General features: G+C 46.0%; 1 protein-coding gene across 6 annotated transcripts in view; it reads left to right on the top strand.

Moving 5' to 3' along the window:
* The window catches only part of RHPN1 (rhophilin Rho GTPase binding protein 1), a 96,025-nt gene that overhangs the window by 57,249 nt on the left and 17,804 nt on the right, over positions 1–20,972 (top strand). For 5 of the 6 annotated variants that reach the window (XM_075581461.1, XM_075581460.1, XM_075581462.1 and 2 more), the window contains 6 exons: positions 446–475; positions 1,608–1,683; positions 6,055–6,132; positions 7,506–7,630; positions 9,005–9,171; positions 20,453–20,640. In XM_075581461.1, coding sequence (XP_075437576.1) covers positions 446–475; positions 1,608–1,683; positions 6,055–6,132; positions 7,506–7,630; positions 9,005–9,171; positions 20,453–20,640 — 664 coding nt within the window. The remainder of the gene's footprint in view (positions 1–445; positions 476–1,607; positions 1,684–6,054; positions 6,133–7,505; positions 7,631–9,004; positions 9,172–20,452; positions 20,641–20,972) is intronic. The other variant, XM_075581458.1, reaches the window with a different exon arrangement.

Raw genomic sequence — 20,972 nt, 5'->3', positions numbered from 1 at the left:
AAACTAGCAGCGCTATACAAGAACATGTTGTTGTTGTTATTATTATTATTAGCATTAGTTTCTCCTTTGAACTGGTAATCAGATAGTCGACTGAGCTGAGTTTTTAATGTCTTTGCTGGCAGAGGGATCAGCAATACATTGCTCTGCAGCTTGCTATTTGCCCCTACAGCAGCCAAGCAGCGAACAAAATGTAAATAACCTAAAATGAAGACTAAAATGTATTAACCTCTATGATTGACCTAAAATTTGCATTGTTACAAGAGTGCGTGTATAAAAATCCTACTGTCAGTGAAGGGTTGTCTCTGTGGCATATTTTCTGCCTTTTGTTCCTCCCAACCTGCATAGAAACACTATCCCGTTGTATTCAGCAGCGCTTCTGTAATTTGGTTCATACTTAAAGCTCATTACAGTGAACCTGATAATAGTTTTTCCACACTAATTATAGCTCACAGGAGGCTGTTTGTTACGGGAACAAGTAAGTACGAGCAGGCTGCCTCCCCTTTGTCCCACTTAATTTTCATCACTCTAGTAAGCACACCACATTTAGGGTTGAATCCCCTCACTGACGCAGGCTCCTAGAATATTACAATGCTGGGCTTTCAAGGTCATTGAAAGGTGGGGATGCACCATTTATTTAAAAATGTACCCTCGAAATGTTAAATTGTATACAGTGTATGAGCATTGGCTGTTCTACAGATTTGCTGTATCCTGAGGGATTCATGAGATCTCCACATAGCAGTCTCTTTGACCTTGCGCTGTCACAAATAACATCACTAATGTAAGATCTCTCCCCCACCTCCCCACCCCCCTTCTAGACTTCTAAATGGAAAGTGTGCATAACTCAAACATTTTATTTTATATCTGATTTTTATTGAGATTACTAAGGGGAGGATTCAATACAGTCTAAACTGGAGTAGTACAGTGTCATTGCTCAGCATGATCTCCTTCTGTATTATCAACCTGTTATTGTAACATCTTATTGTTCCATGTATTGCATTTCTCCAATCCCAATACAGCTACTTGAACTTTAGTTAAAAACAAATGTTTTCTGAGTGTATGGGAAAACGCAGAATATCAGAGATTCAGTGGCAGTGGTATTATAACATATCCCACCATAAAGTGTGTGTGTGTGTGTGTGTGTGTGTGTCTGTGTATAGTGGCAGTGCCTGGTGGCTCATGTACAGATGTAGATGGGTTATTCTAGTGTGACAAGAGGATAGTCCATGTCTGCTCCAAAAAGAACACATCCTCTGCATTAGATTGCAGTGGTCACTAATTAAGCATGCGGGGCACTAAATTATTTAAGGTTATTTAAGGTCAGTATATGTATTTACCTAGCCACGTGGGAAAGTTTTAGACTATTTCTGAAAAGTCTCCATGTATCCACTCCCCAAACAAGTTAAATATGTTAATAAATTGACAGTATGGGAGCATGTTCAAAATTAAATTTATATAGAATAAACTGTAATCCTTGTTTTTGTCATGCTTTACCTTAGGGAGGAGGAATTGTAGGTTTGTGGAATTATGCTACAAAATCTAAAAAAATAAAAAATAATAAAAACATTAAGACAAGCTGTTAACTTTCAGCAATAATTGTGTTGTCTTAGTGAAGTCATCAGCGTTCCTATGATACCGTTGGGATTAAAAGAAACAAAAGAACTGGATGTCACAGAGGCACTAAAAGTAAGTGATGTACTGTATGGCGTTTATTAGAATGCTAAATCAATGCAAGAGACATGGTACATGTACAATGACTCTTATTTATTTCATATGAAGTACTAGGCCTTGTTTTAGGTGTGTGCTGAAGGCAACGTCATTTGAGCGTGGCAATTTATTTTTAATGCAACTTATTATAGAAACAGTTTGGGCTTTCTAGTCTAAAGTATTTTACTGTATTTCCAAGGGAACCATTTAGGGAGATTTAAAAAAAAATAAAAAAAAAATATATATATTATTTTTTTTTAAATAGTGTGTGTGATGTTTCTCACACACACATATGTATGTATTATGAGTAGTGCCAACTCCATGTAATCCATATAAAAAAAGATAATGCTCACTAATTGAGACGAAAAAATTGTTGATTCACAATTAATAACAGAGCAACAGGTTCAGTCCCACGTGATGATATTAGATACTGGGTAACCACAATGTCCTTAATATTGTGAAATAGGAGGAACCGAGTAACCGGCTCTCCCCGCTGATATAATTGGATCAGCTGTTAAGGTCCCACAGAGATATAAGCCGGAGGAGAAACGCAGAATGTTGATTAAAGTCCCATTCAGTAGTAACGTCTGTATATTAGTTCATGTAGAGTGGAAACACCAAGTGCAAGAGATCTTGATGCATTACCTGCAATTTCTTGGAGTTCAAAAAGGAATTGTAAATTGTTTGACCATATTTGTGGTGTATACAGTATGTTGACCTGCAAATGTGGCCACCAATATATATCGCACAATACGCCACTTGTGCACCAGGTTTTTAGAACACAGGCGAAATATGGAATTATGACTTCCTAAACATTTTGCTTTTTGTCAAAACAAAAATCCAGAGAGCCTAAAACCGATGGGTTTAGAACACATTCCCCCATCAGTTTTAGGATGGGATTGATTTTAAGTTGTTGTGCAAACAAGAAACTTAGTAGATTTTTAAAATGAATACTGTAGTTTATTCCCCAATGCTTTTAAATGAAAATATTGATAGTAGTACTATTCTCTAACAATAAATGTGCTTGTGTCTTTTACATTTCTTGTATGTTTCAATTCTGTTATTTTTTCATTGTCTATTATGTATCTCTTTGGGAGTTATATATGCATTATGCGGAAGTGTGTATATATTCAATTTTTATATATACAGGTGGTCCTCGCTTATCCGCCGGAGTGCGTCCCGCCAACCGCCGTCGGGTAACGGACCGTCGGATTGCGGGTCCATGTTAATCCACGGTGGTGAGCGTTGGGTAAGCGGTTCCAACGTCAGATAATGCATCAGCGGACTGCATTATACGGTGTCGGATAAGCCGTTCGGAAAGTGGACCGTCGGATACAGAGGACCACCTGTACCTTATTAATAGAGGGTTTTTATAGCAATCCTTTTATAGGTTAATATGTGTATTGATTCATTATCAGCAAGCTGCTTTTAATTGAATTCCCAAAGGGTGTTTTTAATTTGAGGCTATTGGCCCCTCTATCGACAAATTGATATAACTCCTAAAGTAGCAATATCTATTTTTATTAATAGTTAGGTCAAGTGTATGCAGATAGGGTTCAATAGAATGTTCACTTTGAATCTGTGTGTGTATACACACACACACACACACACACACTGATTTAGCTAATTGATTAAATGACCTGCACCCTATAAGACATCTATATGGGGTCTAAGTCACAACCTACCTGATGAAGTCACCATAACAGGTGAGGAAAATCCGCCACCACTAGGCACTTAGCTGTGTTGGCCGCCTCCTTGCTACCGCCCTTCATCTTCTTTGGAATCCCAGCATCAAGTGACGCCGCGGACGTCATTGTGATGTTGCGACGTCACGTTGCCTTGGCAACGAGACGCTGTGTGTCACATTGGAGCTTCCGCCGCGTCATTTGACGCTGGGATACCAAACGAGATGATGGGCGGCAGCAAGGAGTCGGCCGACACATGCAAGTGCATTCCCATTAGGTCTCATAGGCCATAGAGTGCAGCAAATGTACTGTATATGGGAATTCAATTTTTTGCCACCCCCCAAATTTTGCTGCCCTAGGCCCGGGCCTAATGGGAAATCCGCCACTGTGCTCTATACAGCACCACACAGAAACACCCAGTTTTTCAAGTACAAAAGGATCATGTGTACCACCATCCTTATGGTGAAATTGCGGTGAGAATTGGGGTTTCCATACACCCCCCTGGACATTTATAATAGCAAAGATCCCAGAAGGACCCAGTGCTTTAAGATCTCAAGAGTTTGCTATTTCCACCCAAATATCTATCTGAGAGTTGAGGTGATTAACCTATTGAGAAGTGTTTTCACTCTAAATGAACTAATACACTGAGGTTACTACTGAATCAGACTTTACTCCAGCAACATAGACATGAGCCACCACTGTGTAAGCTGCGGCATAGCTGGTTCCCAGACTTATTGGTACGAGATGAGATACAGTACTTCCATATTGTTAAAGTTTGTATGCATAGCTTCTGAAATGGTTATCCATAATAATGCCTACTATTGTCCTTGATGAGTGTGGCATAATTCCATAGTTAGAATAGTGACTGCATTCAGTATGGAGATTGATAAAACCGTGCTAAAACACAAATATCATTAATCTGTGCAACAAATGTAGTCTATATCTTTCTTGTTGAAAAAGTTTGTATTCCACAGTAATAGTGGCAGATGAATCCTAACACACCATATCAATGTATGTGTATATACAGTGGCAAAAAAGTTTGTGAACCCCGATGATTACGGAAATGCCATCGTTTTTCCATGATCACCTTCTTGAATCAAAACCAGTCCAATAGGCTTTATATTTACCAATTGCGTGTCTTTTCAAACAAAATGTTGTATGAATTTGACAAACCATGAGTAATTAAGAGTCCGGGTATGTGAAAAAGTAAGCGAAACCCTGGTTTTATCAGCTAAATTAAAGTTGATAATTAAAATCAGGTGTTTAATAAGGTAGATCTTCAGGGGTGAGTTTGGGAGGCCCCACCCTATATAAAGATCAGGAACTTTGTGAGTTTGGTCTTCACAATACAGGTGTGTGGAAACAAGTCATTCCACGGTCAAAAGAAATCTCTGAGGACCTCAGAAAAGCCGTTATTGATGCCCAGCAGTCTACAAAGGGCCACAAACCCATTTCTTAGGATTTGGGGCTCCACCAATCCATTGTCCGACAAATGGAGGAGGAAGTTCAAGACCACAGTCACTCTATTTGGGAGCGGCAGTCCTACCAAAATCTCTCTCAGAACAAACCGGCAAATCATCCAGGAAGTCATTAAGAACCCCAGAGTACCATCCAAGGATCTGCAGGCCGGCCAATCGCCTTCGCTAATGTGAGCCTTCATAACTCAACTATCTGAAAAAGATTGAACAAGAATGGTGTTCATGGAAGGATAGCCAGGAGGAAACCACTGCTCACTAAAAAGAACATTGCTACCCGTCTAAAGTTAGCTAACGAGCACATAGACGATTTAAGACTTCTGGTACAATGTTTTTGGGACAGACGAGTCAAAGGTAGAACTTTTTGGCCTCAATGAGAAACTTTCTGTTTTGGTATAAACAGAACACAGCGTTTGAACAGAAGAACCTCATCCCAGCCGTCAAGCATGGTGGTGGGAGTGTGATGGTTTAGGGCTGCTTTGCTGCCTCTGGACCTGGACGGCTCGCCATCATTGACACAACCATGAATTCTGCATTGTCAGAAGATTCTAGAGGAGAATGATAGGCCATCCGTCCGTGCGCTGAAGCGAAAGTGGGTCATTCAGCAAGACAATGATCCTAAACATACAAGCAGATCTACAAAAGAATGGCTGCCGAAGAAGAAATTCCGCATTTTAGAATGTTATCTTTATGTATTATTAGGACTCAGATTAAGACCTAATAACATTTTATTTTTGAAATATGTGGAAAAACCTAAGGGGTTCACAGACTTCTATTCTATCTATCTATCTATCTATCTATCTATCTATCTATCTATCTATCTATCTATCTATCTATCTATCTATCTATCTATCTATCTATCTATCTATCTATCTATGTAGCTAATCAACCAGCACCCACAGGACTTGATGAAGTCAAGGAGATTTTTTTTAAGGAAATCAATGTTTCGGTCCTCTCTTGGGACATTTGTCAAGACTGTCTTTGAAGCATGTTAACAAAAGTCTCAAGAGAGGACCGAAAGTTTGATTTCCCAATAAAAATCTCCTTTACTTAAAGTCCTGTGAGATCTGCGAAGGGTAAGGGTGCTAATTACTAAGCAACCTTTTTGTAATATATATATATATATATATATATTTTTTTTTTTAAATTAGTCATGGTATTGGCTGCATGACATATTTTCTTTGTGCTAGGAATGTATCAGTGAGCACTACGGGGAAGATGGGCTGCTCTATGAAACCGAGATCAGAGATTTCATGGATCTGCGGCAGGTTAGTGTGTCTGAAATTAATACAATTTCATTTCTACATATCCTTGTTTTAAGTATTACTGTTTGCAATATTATATTTCATGCATTACATCTCGGCTACAGATTTTCCTGGATCACTTTGTAAATGAATAAAAAAGCAAATAGTAACTTGTACAAACCCATTGCACAAACCTTCAATTATATGCAGGTGACTTTGACAGAGGTGCCACAATAGAAATGGGAGTGACAATTGTAGAGTACAGTAGAGCTGTGATAAACCCCTGCTACAATGATCAGTCCCTACATGTTTTATTTTAGAAATACTGCAATAGTTTTAACAAAACTCCTATTTATAATTGATAAATACTTAGTTATTTTTGAAGATTGTTTCCAATGATCTACTGTAGAAATACTTCCATGAATTATGTTTATGTAATATACCATCACATTTATGGTACCCAAACTTGTACTCCATATTCACGGTGTGTGTTATGTAATATACCATCACATTTATGGTACCCAATCTTGTACTCCATATTCACGGTGTGATCTTACTAATGCTTAATAGAGGGGCATTAATATATATACTTCCATTCCATCCATTCCCTGTTTAATGTAAAACAAAATCTTAATTGCCCTTGCACATTGGACACTATTGCCAAGCCGGCTGTCTACAAGCACATTCCTTTATGGGAGCTTAGTGGCACTTACATGAGGATGCAACCTATGCTAAATGTAGGCGACAGATACTTTATCCTATATCCGTAGTTACAGTATATTGATCCAGAGGAAGGCAAACAAAAAACCCCAGTGTCATATCATCCAATGCTATCTCATAAAGGGAAAAATAAATTCCTTCCTGACTCCAAGAATTGCCAATCAGATTACTCCCTGGATCAATATCCTTCCCATGCTTATTTATTTGGTATATCCCTGTATACCTTTCCAAAAAGATGTCTAACCTTGGTTCTTAAGATGTGGTCCCTGAACTGATGGACCTCAGACACATTGATGGCTGTCCTCTGAGCCTTTTACAATGTACTTCAGGCAGCTCTCTTGTCTGTGTTTTTATCTTTATATCAAAGTGAGTTTTACATGTACGATACAATTAAAAAATATTCTATTTGTGTCTGCATAAACATATTGATGAACAGGAGTGTAAGCATGGTGGTCCTCTAAACACTTACACCCTGAGGTTTGACAATCCTTGGGCTGCTTCTTTTACAATTATACCAATTTACTTTTTTTCCCCTCTGTTCTGTCCTTATTTTAGTTTTGAACACGCTGTAGCAAAATTAGATCTATGCTCAGACTTACTATGATATGCTTTTAAAACATCCACGCTTCCCCTTCTTTTCTAAAGTGATTGTTGATTTAAGTCTTTGTCTTCATTAGGCCATGCGAACTCCCAGCCGGAGTGAAGCTGGCTTGGAACTGTTGATGGAATATTACAACCAACTTTACTTCCTTGACAACAGATTTGTTTCTCCTAATAAAACCCTCGGTGTCTTCTTCCACTGGTTAGTTTAACTTTTCTGCGTCTATATACGATAGACTGTATATGTTATTGAGCGGTTGCATAAAAAGGCTTTTGTTTTTTGATTGTCTCTTTGAATCCCATATGGCATCCTGTCAAATACTAGTATCCCACAAAGGTGTACAGCCTACATAACCAGAAGCTTTGCAATGTGGTATTTTATGCACCATCGCCAGACACAAAAGTGCGGACTTGGCATTGAGAAGTACAACGAAAGATCGAAATGAATGAGTAGAGCAGAACCCCAACCCTCTGTAATAGCACTTCTGAGATCAGATGCATTGTAAGGAACCCCAACCCTCTGTAATAGCGCGTCTGAGATCAGATGCATTGTAAGGAACCCCAACCCTCTCTAATAGTGCGTCTGAGATCAGATGCATTGTAAGGAACCCCAACCCTCTCTAATAGCGCGTCTGAGATCAGATGCATTGTAAGGAACCCCAACCCTCTCTAATAGCGCTTCTGAGATCAGATGCATTGTAAGGAACCCCAACCCTCTCTAATAGCGCGTCTGAGATCAGATGCATTGTAAGGAGCCCCAACCCTCTCTAATAGCGCGTCTGAGATCAGATGCATTGTAAGGAACCCCAACCCTCTCTAATAGCGCGTCTGAGATCAGATGCATTGTAAATTCCCCTGTATTTGATACAATTTTCAAATTACTTGAAAACGGCAGTGAGCCCTTTTAGGGATGTGCGGGGAACCCCTGTTGAAAAACACTGGAGTAGACGGTGCACACCATGTACAGAACTTGCTGCTGGGTGCTCATTCGATACAGATACTGCAACTGCACAACAATATAGAATTTGCCAAAGGCAAATTTGTTCATAGCCAAACATTACTTTATTTAACACATCAACGTCTCGGTGTAATGATTCACCCTCATCAGGTTAAAATGACACCGGAATATTGAAAGTAATATTTTCAATATGAACATGACTGGTGTGCCATTCTCCTTTGGTAATGAGAAGTTACATACTTGCCAACCAAGGAAAAAAATCTATTTTGTTGTCACCAGAATTTTTGGGGTGTTTTCTATCCCAAATGCATTGTGTGTATTACTGAATCCGCACGCTGCCATGATGAAACTGAAAGCGTGAACTTTTCGCTTGTTTTTGTTTGTTTAGATACAGTAAAAGTCCAGCAACATTCTTAATGTAGAGATATTGTAAGACATAAAAAATAGCATATTGTATCATTTTTGTGTGTTGCACATTAATCTTTGAAATGCAGAGTAGCAAGTAAGGCAATGGCTCGTGTCTGGTGCTGGTCAATATATTATGTCCAGAGCAACATGTTTTCGTTTGTGAAATATTTTGGCTCTAATATATATAATGTGCTTTGGCTTCTCACACAGGTATGATTCTCTTACTGGAGTTCCTTCGTGTCAGCGTGCGTTGGCTTTCGAGAAGGGAAGTGTGTTGTTCAATATGGGAGCTCTGTATACTCAGATTGGGGCACGACAGGATCGCTTGTCGGTACAAGGTGTAGACACGGCCATTGATGCTTTTCAAAAGGCAGCAGGTACTACCATATGTGTGGTTAGAAGGCAACTGTTTTTGACACAGGTGTTGGAAGGGAGCGATGGTATCAGGAACACCCCAAAAATAGAAGATACAAAAATAATGGTGCAGTATAATAACATATAGTTAGTAAAAAATTTTGGCTCTATTAAGTGCCTACTTACACCAAGTAAGTGATTAAATCAGCATTTAACAGGTCAGCAGGTAAGTAATATACCGCAGTTTCAGGAACCCGGACAGCTGGTAATGCAGGAGAGATCGGATCGTGATGGATGGCGTGTGACGTCACAACCGGTAAAGGGATGACGACTTCCGTTATGGCACACACGGAAGCGGGCAGCAGGGAGACCCAGCAGACTCGGTACCTTCAGTTTCACAACAGCTGTGCAGGCTAAAGATGGAGCTCCTGAGGAAGCTGTGGTGAACACAGCGAAACGCGTAGAGCTATCTTTGAGCCATCTTTAGTCTGCACAGCTGTTGAGAAACTAAAGGTGCCGAGTCTTCTGCGTCTCCCTGCTGCCCGCTTTCGTGTGTGCCATACCGGAAGGGGTCATCCCTTTACCGGTTGTGACGTCACACGCCATCCAATGCGATCCGGTCTCTCCTGCATTACCAGCTGTCCGGGTTCCTGAAACTGCGGTGTATTACTTACCTGCTGACCTGTTAAATGCTGATATAACCACTTACTTGGTGTAAGTAGGTACTTAATAGAGCCAAGATTTTTTCCTAACTATATGTTATTATACTGCACCATTATTTTTGTATCTTCTATTTTTGGGGTGTTCCTGATACCATCGTTCCCTTCTAACACCTGTATCTAAATTATCTCGAGGGGAATCTGTACACATTCCCCGTAGGAAGGTTGAGAATCTGTTTTTTGTTGCACCTTACAATTTCACTGTATATGTGTATTTAGCACTTTAATCACCAGCACTGTTGCTTAGCGCCGTTCTAAATCACTTAGGTTCATGGTTCCATTGATTGGCCAGAAAATGTTAAGCTCCAAAGTGACATGTAAATGAGCTTAGCTGTGTAAGCTGTGTAACATAGCAGGCAATAGTTCTACGGAGTGCGTGTATAAGAAAAAAATGTGATACTCCCGGTATGCTCTTCATGGTTGTTACTACCCCAGAATCCTCCTTTGCAACTTAACCACTAAATGATGTGACGATAGTGTGTGAAGTGGTTTTTGTGGGGCCTGTATCTTTAATTATACTAAGCACGTACACTATGGGCAATCTTCCCCTCTTCTCTCTATCCACCTAACCCAATACCTTCACCATCTAAGGACTCTTATTTACTGGTGGAAGGCTGTTTTTACTGAGTAGTTACGTGACTCATTTAATTAGACACACTCAGATTCTACTAGTATTTCACCTTTGCCTTGATATCCCTGGACTGATTTGTCAGACCTTACCCCCCTATTGGCAATTAAGGTAAATCCTAATTATTAAGTTATGATACTATTATGCCATTTTGGCTGTAATTGCCAACTACCTCTGTTCACTTAGTTTTTAAGTTTGTTTCTTCGTCTTATTTAGAACCTGTTTATTTAATGTGTATTCAATAAAGGTGGGAAAAGGAGAAAATAACCTCGTTGCAAACTCTCAAAATTGTTCGATGAGGGGGTGCTACCTGGGAAATATCCTAGGATAAGTTGGGGTTGGTGCACACCACCTCGCTCAATGGATAAAGGTAGTGACTAAAAATAAATTTTTTAATAGGTATAGTTAAAATAAGACACAGGTGGGGGAACAAAATAGCCGATACTCCTTAGTGTAGTGAAAGTTTAAAAGTGGGGGTGTAAATAGTAGACAGATCAGTATGCTCTGCTTGTTGGCAGAGGAGTTGGGTGGAAACCCACAGTATTTCTTCCCCCCCCCCCACACACACAGCTACATTTCAGTAGAATATCTCAGAACAATACATTTGAGTTCATGATGGCTACTGTTGTAGTTGACATTATACTGCGCTGTATCCATGGAGACAGATAGTAAGTATCAAAATATCTAAGCAGCAGGAGGGTCAAGTGTTGCTGTTGAAAGGGTAACTCATGAGGGTTTTACAATGTTTGGTGTTGGAGCACTTGGCCCAGCAGATTCCCCTGAAATAAGGGCTTTGGTAGTATTATTATTTCTATATATCAAAATGTTTATTATTGCAGTTACTGTATTGGCTATGCCTTAGTATTTAGTAATGCTGTATTCTGTTTTGTGTTTTTACAATGCTATGACTGAAGGATAGCCAGAAGGTAAGTCTTCTTATCGTTTCCGGATTGCTACAGATAAGACTGTTTGTAAGTTGGTTGCTGTGGTAGTTGGACGTTTTACAATTCACTGGTCCCTTTGTTTCTGAGTGTTCTGGTTTGACCCACGAATGATTTTACTTGTTTGGTGATTGTGAGTGGGACTGTACGACTGATAGAGGCAGCAGCTGACAGGGCGAGTTGCGCTTACAACTGTTAAAGAGCTAAGTAATGTATTTTGCCGGGTCTGTTGAAAGATTTTTTTCCTTTATTATTTTTCTTTGGGACCTGTGTGGATGTTGTTTTGGGCGGCCAGGGCCCTGGTAAGTGGGACCTGTGTGGATGTTGTTTTGGGCGGCCAGGGCCCTGGTAAGTGGGACCTGTGTGGATGTTGTTTTGGGCGGCCAGGGCCCTGGTAAGTGGGACCTGTGTGGATGTTGTTTTGGGCGGCCAGGGCCCTGGTAAGTGGGACCTGTGTGGATGTTGTTTTGGGCGGCCAGGGCCCTGGTAAGTGGGACCTGTGTGGATGTTGTTTTGGGCGGCCACGACCCTGGTAAGTGGGACCTGTGTGGATGTTGTTTTGGGCGGCCAGGGCCCTGGTAAGTGGGACCTGTGTGGATGTTGTTTTGGGCGGCCAGGGCCCTGGTAAGTGGGACCTGTGTGGATGTTGTTTTGGGCGGCCAGGACCCTGGTAAGTGGGACCTGTGTGGATGTTGTTTTGGGCGGCCAGGGCCCTGGTAAGTGTGACCTGTGTGGATGTTGTTTTGGGCGGCCAGGGCCCTGGTAAGTGGATGCTTCTGTATTTTATGTGTGGAGCAGGGCCAGGGTGCCTCGTAGCGGTGTCACCATGCTGTTGGCAGGGTTTTAAACAGAATAGTGGGTGTCAGCTGTTAGGTTTGTGTTGTGTGACGGTGACTATGGTAGTCAAAGTTTTTTGGATCTGGACCGTGTTTTTGCGGTCCAAAGACGCTGTGTTTGTTCTGAGTTACATTTCAGTAACATCACTGAGGCTTAGACTTACGGCTATGGTCTATAGGATTCCCTCCGACCCCCCACCCCCCTCCCCGTGGGCGTGGAGTAACGCTTGTGCAGACCAGACGTATGTTTCACCATGCTGGATGGCTTCTTCCCCTACGTGGGTCTCCTATAGACCATAGTCGGAAGTCTAGCCTCAGTACTGATACTGAAATTCAACTCGGAACAAACACAGCAGTGTTTTTGAACCGCAAAAACACGGTCCAGACCCGAACAACTTTGACTACCATAGTCACCGCCACACAACAGCAAATAATAAAGGAAAAAATCTCTTAGCAGACCCGGCAAAAGACATTACCTAGCGCTAACTGTTAAAGCGCAACTCGCCCTGTCAGCTGCTGCCTCTATCAGCCGCACGGTCCACTCACGATCGACAAACAAAGACATTCGTGGGTCAAACCAGAACACCCAGAAACAAAGGGACCAGTGAATTCTAAAATGTCCAACTCTGGAGTACTCCCACTTCAGTAACTAACGGATCCCAACACAAACTAACACAGACACAGGGCATCCCACTTGCCTTGCTTACCGGTGCTGCAGCCGTACGAAGAGTCTCCCGAACGGATCCTAAAGAGAAACTCTGGATCAATGTTTAACACGGACGTGATAAAGCTCTATGAACTTCAGACTTACAGCCTACCCTGCCAATTACTGTATCCACCAGCAGAAGAATCCATCCAAGGACTGGCGTAAATATGTATCAACTAACCTGACTGAATCAACCTGGAACAAAGAAAGAGTCTGGTGCATGTGCGAAGAGGACTGAGCACAGCTCTACGACCCACAGCTGTGCAAACCGCACTGACAACCACAGCAACCAACTTACAAACAGTCTTATCTGTAGCAATCCGGAAACGATAAGAAGACTTACCTTCTGGCTATCCTTCAGTCATAGCACTGTAAAAACACAAAACAGAATACAGCATTACTAAATACTAAGGAATAGCTTATACAGTAACTGCAATAATAAACATGACCGAAACATTTTGATACATAGAAATAATAATACAGTACTACCAAGACCCTTATTCCAGGGGAATCTGCTGGGCCAAGTGCTCTATAACCAAACATTGTAAAACCATCAGGAGTTAGAGTACACTTCCAACTAGCAACACTGTTGTCACTGCTGCTGCTTAGACATTCTATTACTTACTATCTGCCTCCCTGGATACAGCCCAGTATAATGTCAACTGCAACAGTAGCCATCATCATGTAAAATATAGTGTTCTGATATTTTCCTGAGATATTCTACTGAAAAGTAGCTGTGTGTGTGGGCGTGGGGGAAAGAAATACTGCGGCCTTCCACCCAACTCCTCTGACCCATCTCTGCCAACAAGCAGAGCATACTGATCTGTCTACTATTTACAGCCCTGCTTACAAGGAGAAAACACCCCCACTTTTAAATTTTCACTACACTAAGGAGTATCGGCTATTTTTTTTTTTAGCTTCACCAGTATCTTATTCATTAACCGAGGTGGTGTGCACCAATTTTGGGATCTCTGTACCCTCTGCTACAACCCCCACTTATATTCAAAGTTTATTTATATTCTGCTAGGGTTTCTTGGGTGCAGCTACAAGGGGATTATTTTTCTTCCATAGTTCATCCAAACCTAATTCCATGCTGGCACCAGCCCTCCTGCCCCAGGGGTTCTAAATGTATTCCCCAATTTCTACGCCCTAATTGTTGAGCAGGGTTTCTTAACCCTTCTGAGTGGTTTTTTTTTTCCCCCCCCTCTAAACTATGCACTTACCCTAACTGTGCTCTGGCGTAGAATGGATGCAATACAAATGGATTGCCTTGTTATTCGGTGGAGAAAAGAAGACTGGCAATAACCACCCATTCAGTCTCTGGCAAAAGAAAAATATTTTTTGTCTTCCATACATCGACCATGGCCCCTTGCAGACACACTTACCCGAACACCCTCCTACTGTCTGTAAGTTCTCCCCACTTAGGCTGGGACCATGGTGCTGCAGGCACTTAAGGCAGTGATTGCATTCATGCGGCGTGCGGGCGGAAGCAGGAGGGGGCACGCGTTGCGCAAATCGGTTGAAAATTATTTCTTTGTGCGACAGGCCGGTCGCATAAGCGGCTCTCCCAATGAGGGCGAACCAGCTCCGTGATGCCCCCCAACAGCCCATCCACCAAGGCCAGGGAAAGCACCCGCTTCACACGAGTCACTTCCCAGCCTCCACACGCCTGCTTATTCCCTTTATTATTATGTTACGTGTATTACTGCTGTGAAGGGCTATATACATAAATGGCGTTCTATAAATAAAGATTGTATTGTATTGTATGTCTTTATTTATATAGCGCCATAAATGTACATAGCTCTTCACAGTAGTAATACATCTACTATATATTTCTGAAATGTCTGTATGTTTGTCTGCATGCCCTGTGTCCCTAGGGCCAATCGCATTGCACCTTTGGCCTGTCACTCCACCTCAACACTGTCCCACCCCTCACCACACTGTCCCACCCCTCACTGACAATCCTCACTGCTCTGGGGCGACCTCTCAACCCACAAAACCCTCACCGCCTGCTACCACAGATCAGGTACAGAATCTCTATATCAACATTCACCTCCACACACCGCACGAACAAGCAGCGCAACACTGCATCTTACAAACACCTCCCTCCACCACCACCCCCAACCTCATGCACCCCCATCCACCACCACCTCCCTCAACCTCATGCACCCCCCTCCACCACCCCCCCCCCAACCTCATGCACACTACGAACGCACGCCACAGCTCTCCCGCTACTGCAGCCCATCACCAACCCCCCTCACCCAAACATACAACGCACGATGCTCCATCACCCCCCCCCCCTCACACGAACAGCAAACGCACGCTGCTGGACATACAACGCACGATGCTCCATCACACCCCCCCCCCCCTCACCCGAACATCCCCGGAGCACACCCAAAACCACCCCACCCCCCATACGTCCAACGCACGATGCTGCTCCGGAGCCCATCACCCCCCCCCCCCCCCACCATCCAACGCACGATGCCACCTCACGATGCTGCTCCGAAGCCCCTCATCCCCCACCATCCAAAGCACGATGCTGAACATCCACCTCACGATGCTGCTCCGGAGCCCCTCACCCCCCCCCCCCACCCACTAACCCGAACATCCACCGCACGATGCTGCTCCGGAGCCCCTCACCCCCCCCCCCACCCCCCACTCACCCCCCCACCCACTCACCCGAACATCCACCGCACGATGCTGCTCCGGAGCCCCTCACCCCCCCTCCTCACCCTCTGTCCGCCCCCCCCATCCCGTGCGCCGCCCTGCACCGGCTCCGGACGGGAAGCGCGGCCCTCCTACCCCAGCTGCTCCCTTACCTCCCCGGCGCTACCTCCCGCTCAGGTAAGTCACCCGCGCAGCCTCGCTCCTCAGGCCCACCCGCGCAGCCTCGCGCCTCAGGCCCACCCGCGCAGCCTCGCGCCTCAGGCCCACCCGCGCATCCTCGCGCCTCAGGCCCACACAGGGCGCTACCTGCCGCCGCCTGCACGCGCCTCACTCAGCCGGACGGCACATCGGGGGACCAAGCGGGGGGGGGGGGGAGCGCGAGTCACGGGGAACGGGGGCGAGCCAAGAGTCACAGGGAACGGGGGGGGGGGAGTCACGAAGGGGGGGGGAGTCACAAAGGGGGGGGGGAGTCACGAAGGGGGGGGGGCATGCACATACATTAATTATGACAATACATATGCCCACTGCTCTCCACCCAGTCCCACACTCCCCATCCCCCCCACACCCCTTCTTCCCCCCCCACTCCCCTTCTCCCCCCCCCTCCCCTTCTCCCCCCCCACTCCCCTTCTCCCCCCCCACTCCCCTTCTCCCCCCCCACTCCCCTTCTCCCCCCCCCACTCCCCTTCTCCCCCCCCAACTCCCCTTCTCCCCCCCAACTCCCCTTCTCCCCCCCCACTCCCCCCCCCCCCACTCCCCTTATCCCCCCCCCACTCCCCTTATCCCACTCCCCTTCTCCCCCCCACTCCTCTTCTCCCCCCCACTCCTCTTCTCCCCCCCCACTCCCCTTTTCCCACTCCCCTTCTCCCCCCCACTCCTCTTCTCCCCCCCCCACTCCTCTTCTCCCCCCCCACTCCTCTTCTCCCCCCCCACTCCCCTTCTCCCCCCCCACTCCCCTTCTCCCCCCCCACTCCCCTTCTCCCCCCCCACTCCCCTTCTCCCCCCCCACTCCCCTTCTCCCCCCCCACTCCCCTTCTCCCCCCCCACTCCCTTTCTCCCCCCCCACTCCCCTTCTCCCCCCCCCACTCCCCTTCTCCCCCCCCCACTCCCCATCTCCGTCCCCCACTCCCCTTCTCGTCCCCCACTCCCCTTCTCGTCCCCCACTCCCCTTCTCCGTCCCCCACTCCCCTTCTCCCCGTCCCCCACTCCCCTTCTCCCCGTCCCCCACTCCCCTTCTCCCCGTCCCCCACTCCCCTTCTCCCCGTCCCCCACTCCCCTTCTCCCCCCCCCACTCCCCTTCTCCCCCCCCCCACTCCCCTTCCCCCCCCCACTCCCCTTCTCCCCCCCTCCCCTTCTCCCCCCTCCCCTTCTCCCCCCCCACCCCCCTTCTCCCCCCTTCTCCCCCCCACTCCCCTTCTCCCCCCTTCTCCCCCCCACTCCCCTTCTCCCCCCCACCCCCCTTCTCCCCCCCACTCCCCTTTCCCCCCCCCACTCCCCTTTCCCCCCCCACTCCCCTTTCCCCCCCCACTCCCCTTCCCCCTCCACTCCCCTTTTCCCCCCCACTCCCCTTTCCCCCCCCCACTCCCCTTTCCCCCCCCACTCCCCTTTCCCCCCCCACTCCCCTTTCCCCCCCCTCCCCTTTCACCCCTCCCCTTCCCCCCCCCCACTCCCCTTTCCCCCCCCACTCCCCTTTCCCCCCCCACTCCCCTTTCCCCCCCCCACTCCCCTTTCCCCCCCACTCCCCTTCTCCCCCCCACCCCCCTTCTCCCCCCCACTCCCCTTTCCCCCCCCACTCCCCTTTCCCTCCCCCCCACTCCCCTTTCCCCCCCCCACTCCTCTTTTCCCCCCCCCCCCACTCCCCTTTCCCCCCCACTCCCCTTTCCCCCCCCCACTCCCCTTTCCCCCCCCCCACTCCCCTTTCCCCCCCCCCACTCCCCTTTCCCCCCCCCCACTCCCCTTTCCCCCCCCCACTCCCCTTTCCCCCCCACTCCCCTTTCCCCCCCACACTCCCCTTTCCCACCCCCCACTCCCCTTCCCCCCCCCACTCCCCTTTCCCCCCCCCTCCCCTTTCCCCCCCCCCACTCCCCTTTCCCCCCCCCACTCCCCTTTCCCCCCCTCCCCTTTCCCCCCCCTTTCCCCCCCCACTCCCCTTTCCCCCCCCACTCCCCTTTCCCCCCCACTCCCCTTTCCCCCCCCACTCCCCTTTCCCCCCCCACTCCCCTTTCCCCCCCCCACTCCCCTTTCCCCCCCCCACTCCCCTTTCCCCCCCCACTCCCCTTCCCCCCCACTCCCCTTTCCCCCCCCACTCCCCTTCCCCCCCCCCACTCCCCTTTCCCCCCCCCCCACTCCCCTTTCCCCCCCCCCACTCCCCTTTTCCCCCCCCCCACTCCCCTTTCCCCCCCCACTCCCCTTTCCCCCCCCACTCTCCTTTCCCCCCCCCACTCCCCTTTCCCTCCCCCCTCCTCCCCTTTCCCTCCCCCTCCTCCCCTTTCCCTCCTCCCCCTAAGTTTTAGCAGTTGAGTAACAGAGGAAAGGGTATCTTTGTGATATTGCGGAGGAAAAAGCGACAAGTTTTAGAAACGTTTTGAATATGAGAGGAGAATGAGAGAGAGGAATCAAGTGTAACCCCTAGGCAGCATGCTTGGGCTACTGGGTGAATGATCGTATTTCCAATTGCAATGTGGAAGGAGGTAGTAGGGCCAGGTTTGGGAGGAAGTATAAGGAGCTCTGTTTTTGCCATGTTAAGTTTCAGTCGGCGGATGGCCATCCAGGATGATATTCCAGAGAGGCATTCAGAAACTTTGGTCTGTATAGCAGGTGTAAAGTCAGGGGTTGAAAGGTAAATTTGTGTGTCGTCAGCATAGAGGTGATATTTAAACCCAAAAGATGTGATTAGGTCACCTAGAGAGAGTGTGTAAAGAGAAAAGAGAAGGGGTCCCAGGACAGAGCCCTGGGTTACCCCCACAGAGAGGTCAATAGAGGAGGAGGAGGTGTTGGCAAAAGAGACACTGAAAGTACGATGGGAGAGGTAGGATGAGATCCAGGATAGAGCTTTATTCCGAATACCAAGAGTATGGAGAATGTGAAGGAGAAGAGGGTGGTCCACGGTGTCGAATGCTGCAGAGTGGTCGAGTAATATGAGCAGAGTGTCAGTCACTAGTACACTGTTTACCTTGCTACTGTAATTACTCCAATTACTCATATTTACTTTTAACTTTAGCTCCCAGATAATTTAGAAGCAGGGTTTTTTAACCAATTGTATTTATACGTTTCAGTACATTATTACATACTGTATGTACTGTATGTGTGTACATACTGTACATCGGTGTTCATTTTGACCAAAATGACAAGAGCCCTCCAAACCACAGACTAGCTGCTTGCCTTTTTATACTGTCTGATTTTTCCTTTATCCCTTGAGGCTTTATTACAAAAACTTAGTTTCATCCCATTACATCCATTCTACATATATGTGGTTTCCACTTTCCTCTGTCACTTCACCTGATACCCTCTATTGCCAAAATCTACCTCTCCTTATATTTTGTAGCCTTTCAGTGATCTCTCTCGTTTAATCTTAAAAAAAAAAAAAAAATACTCTAAGCACAATCATTTATAACATATATCTGCTTTGTCATCACATATTCAGTTGGTTTGCAGGTTCTCTGACTCGACCAGACTGCATGTTAAAGGTTTTTCAAGAAATTTCCCACCCATATCTCAATCCAATTTCCATAACTTTACTTATTTGTTCTGCATGAGGCGTAGGGTTCTCCATGAGGCGTAGGGTTCTCCATGAGGCGTAGGGTTCTGCATGAGGCGTAGGGTTCTCCATGAGGCGTAGGGTTCTCCATGAGGCGTAGGGTTCTGCATGAGGCGTAGGGTTCTCCATGAGGCGAAGGGTTCTCCATGAGGCGTAGGGTTCTACATGAGGCGTAGGGTTCTCCATGAGGCGTAGGGTTCTCCATGAGGCGTAGTGTTCTGCATGAGGCGTAGGGTTCTCCATGAGGCGAAGGGTTCTCCATGAGGCGTAGGGTTCTGCATGAGGCGTAGGGTTCTCCATGAGGCGAAGGGTTCTCCATGAGGCGTAGGGTTCTCCATGAGGCGTAGGGTTCTCCATGAGGCGTAGGGTTCTGCATGAGGCGTAGGGTTCTGCATGACGCGTAGGGTTCTGCATGAGGCGTAGGGTTCTCCAAAGTGATGTTCTTTCGTGTAATCAAAACATGGGACTTTAATAAAAAAACTTAAAAAAAACTGATTCAAACCACGTAAAAGTTTCATAAGTGTAAAATGTGATGTATTTGTAGGTCTACGACTGACTGGTTAAACAGTTTAAATAGCTAGTGAGTCGGCATTCTGGAAAAGCCCTCAAAAAATTATTCCCTCTTAAAAAAAAAAAAAAAACCTTTTTTTTTTAAATTCACAAGTACTCTACAAATAAAAGCTAAGTGTCGTTATGCACCAATACCATGAAGCCAACCTCTTTGTTAAACAGTATAGTATTGTTTGTTCAAAATCCAACACCATATTCTGCATCTCTTCCCCCACTTGAACTGTTTGGAGGAATTGAAAAACTTTCAATCGCTTCTCCACTATTTTCTTAAAGTGCTTAAATACACCCTGTAGGAACAGGGCCTTTTATAAGGCTGCATTAACGATCAATATTTAGGCCATAATCCAGAATGATGTCACTTGAACAGACTGGAATGGGGTATTCCTTTCATCCTACTTACAGTATACTCAGCCACAAAGGCCGTGTTCTGGCAGCTAATGGTTACATTACATTGTTTATAATTGTGACTTTCTTCTCCTTCAGGTTGCTTTAGTTATCTAAAAGAAAACTTCTCCAATGCACCCAGCTTGGACATGAGTGCAGCGTCTCTGAACATGCTGGTCCGCCTGATGGTGGCACAAGTCCAGGAGTGCATTTTTGAAAGGTTTGCCTTGGTGAACGTCCATGGTGATTTCCTCACTCAGCTGCAGATGGCACAAGAAGCTGCAAGGGTATGCAATCTTAGCGCTACTGAGCGAATGGCTGCGAAACATAGCATCTGGTCCACTACTACACTACAGTACAGCATTCCTAAACGGTGCTCCAAAGCACCTGGGAGTTATTCATTTTCAAATCAAGTCACATAAACGCAACAATAATTTAAAACCATTATGCAGGGATGGGAAGAATCCGGCCACCTCAGGACATGGGAGGTGAGATCAAGGGCAGGTAGCTCAGCTACATTTGCTCACTGGCTATCACACAGGTTATGTAAACACTTTCATATATTGAATTCTCAATGTGGAACCTGCGCTGCAATGCAGAGTCCGTAAGGTATGACCTT

This window comes from Ascaphus truei, chromosome 2 (genome assembly GCF_040206685.1).
Source record: "Ascaphus truei isolate aAscTru1 chromosome 2, aAscTru1.hap1, whole genome shotgun sequence".
NCBI classification, from domain to species: Eukaryota; Metazoa; Chordata; class Amphibia; order Anura; family Ascaphidae; genus Ascaphus; species Ascaphus truei.
This window is presented reverse-complemented; position numbering and strand designations above follow the sequence as displayed.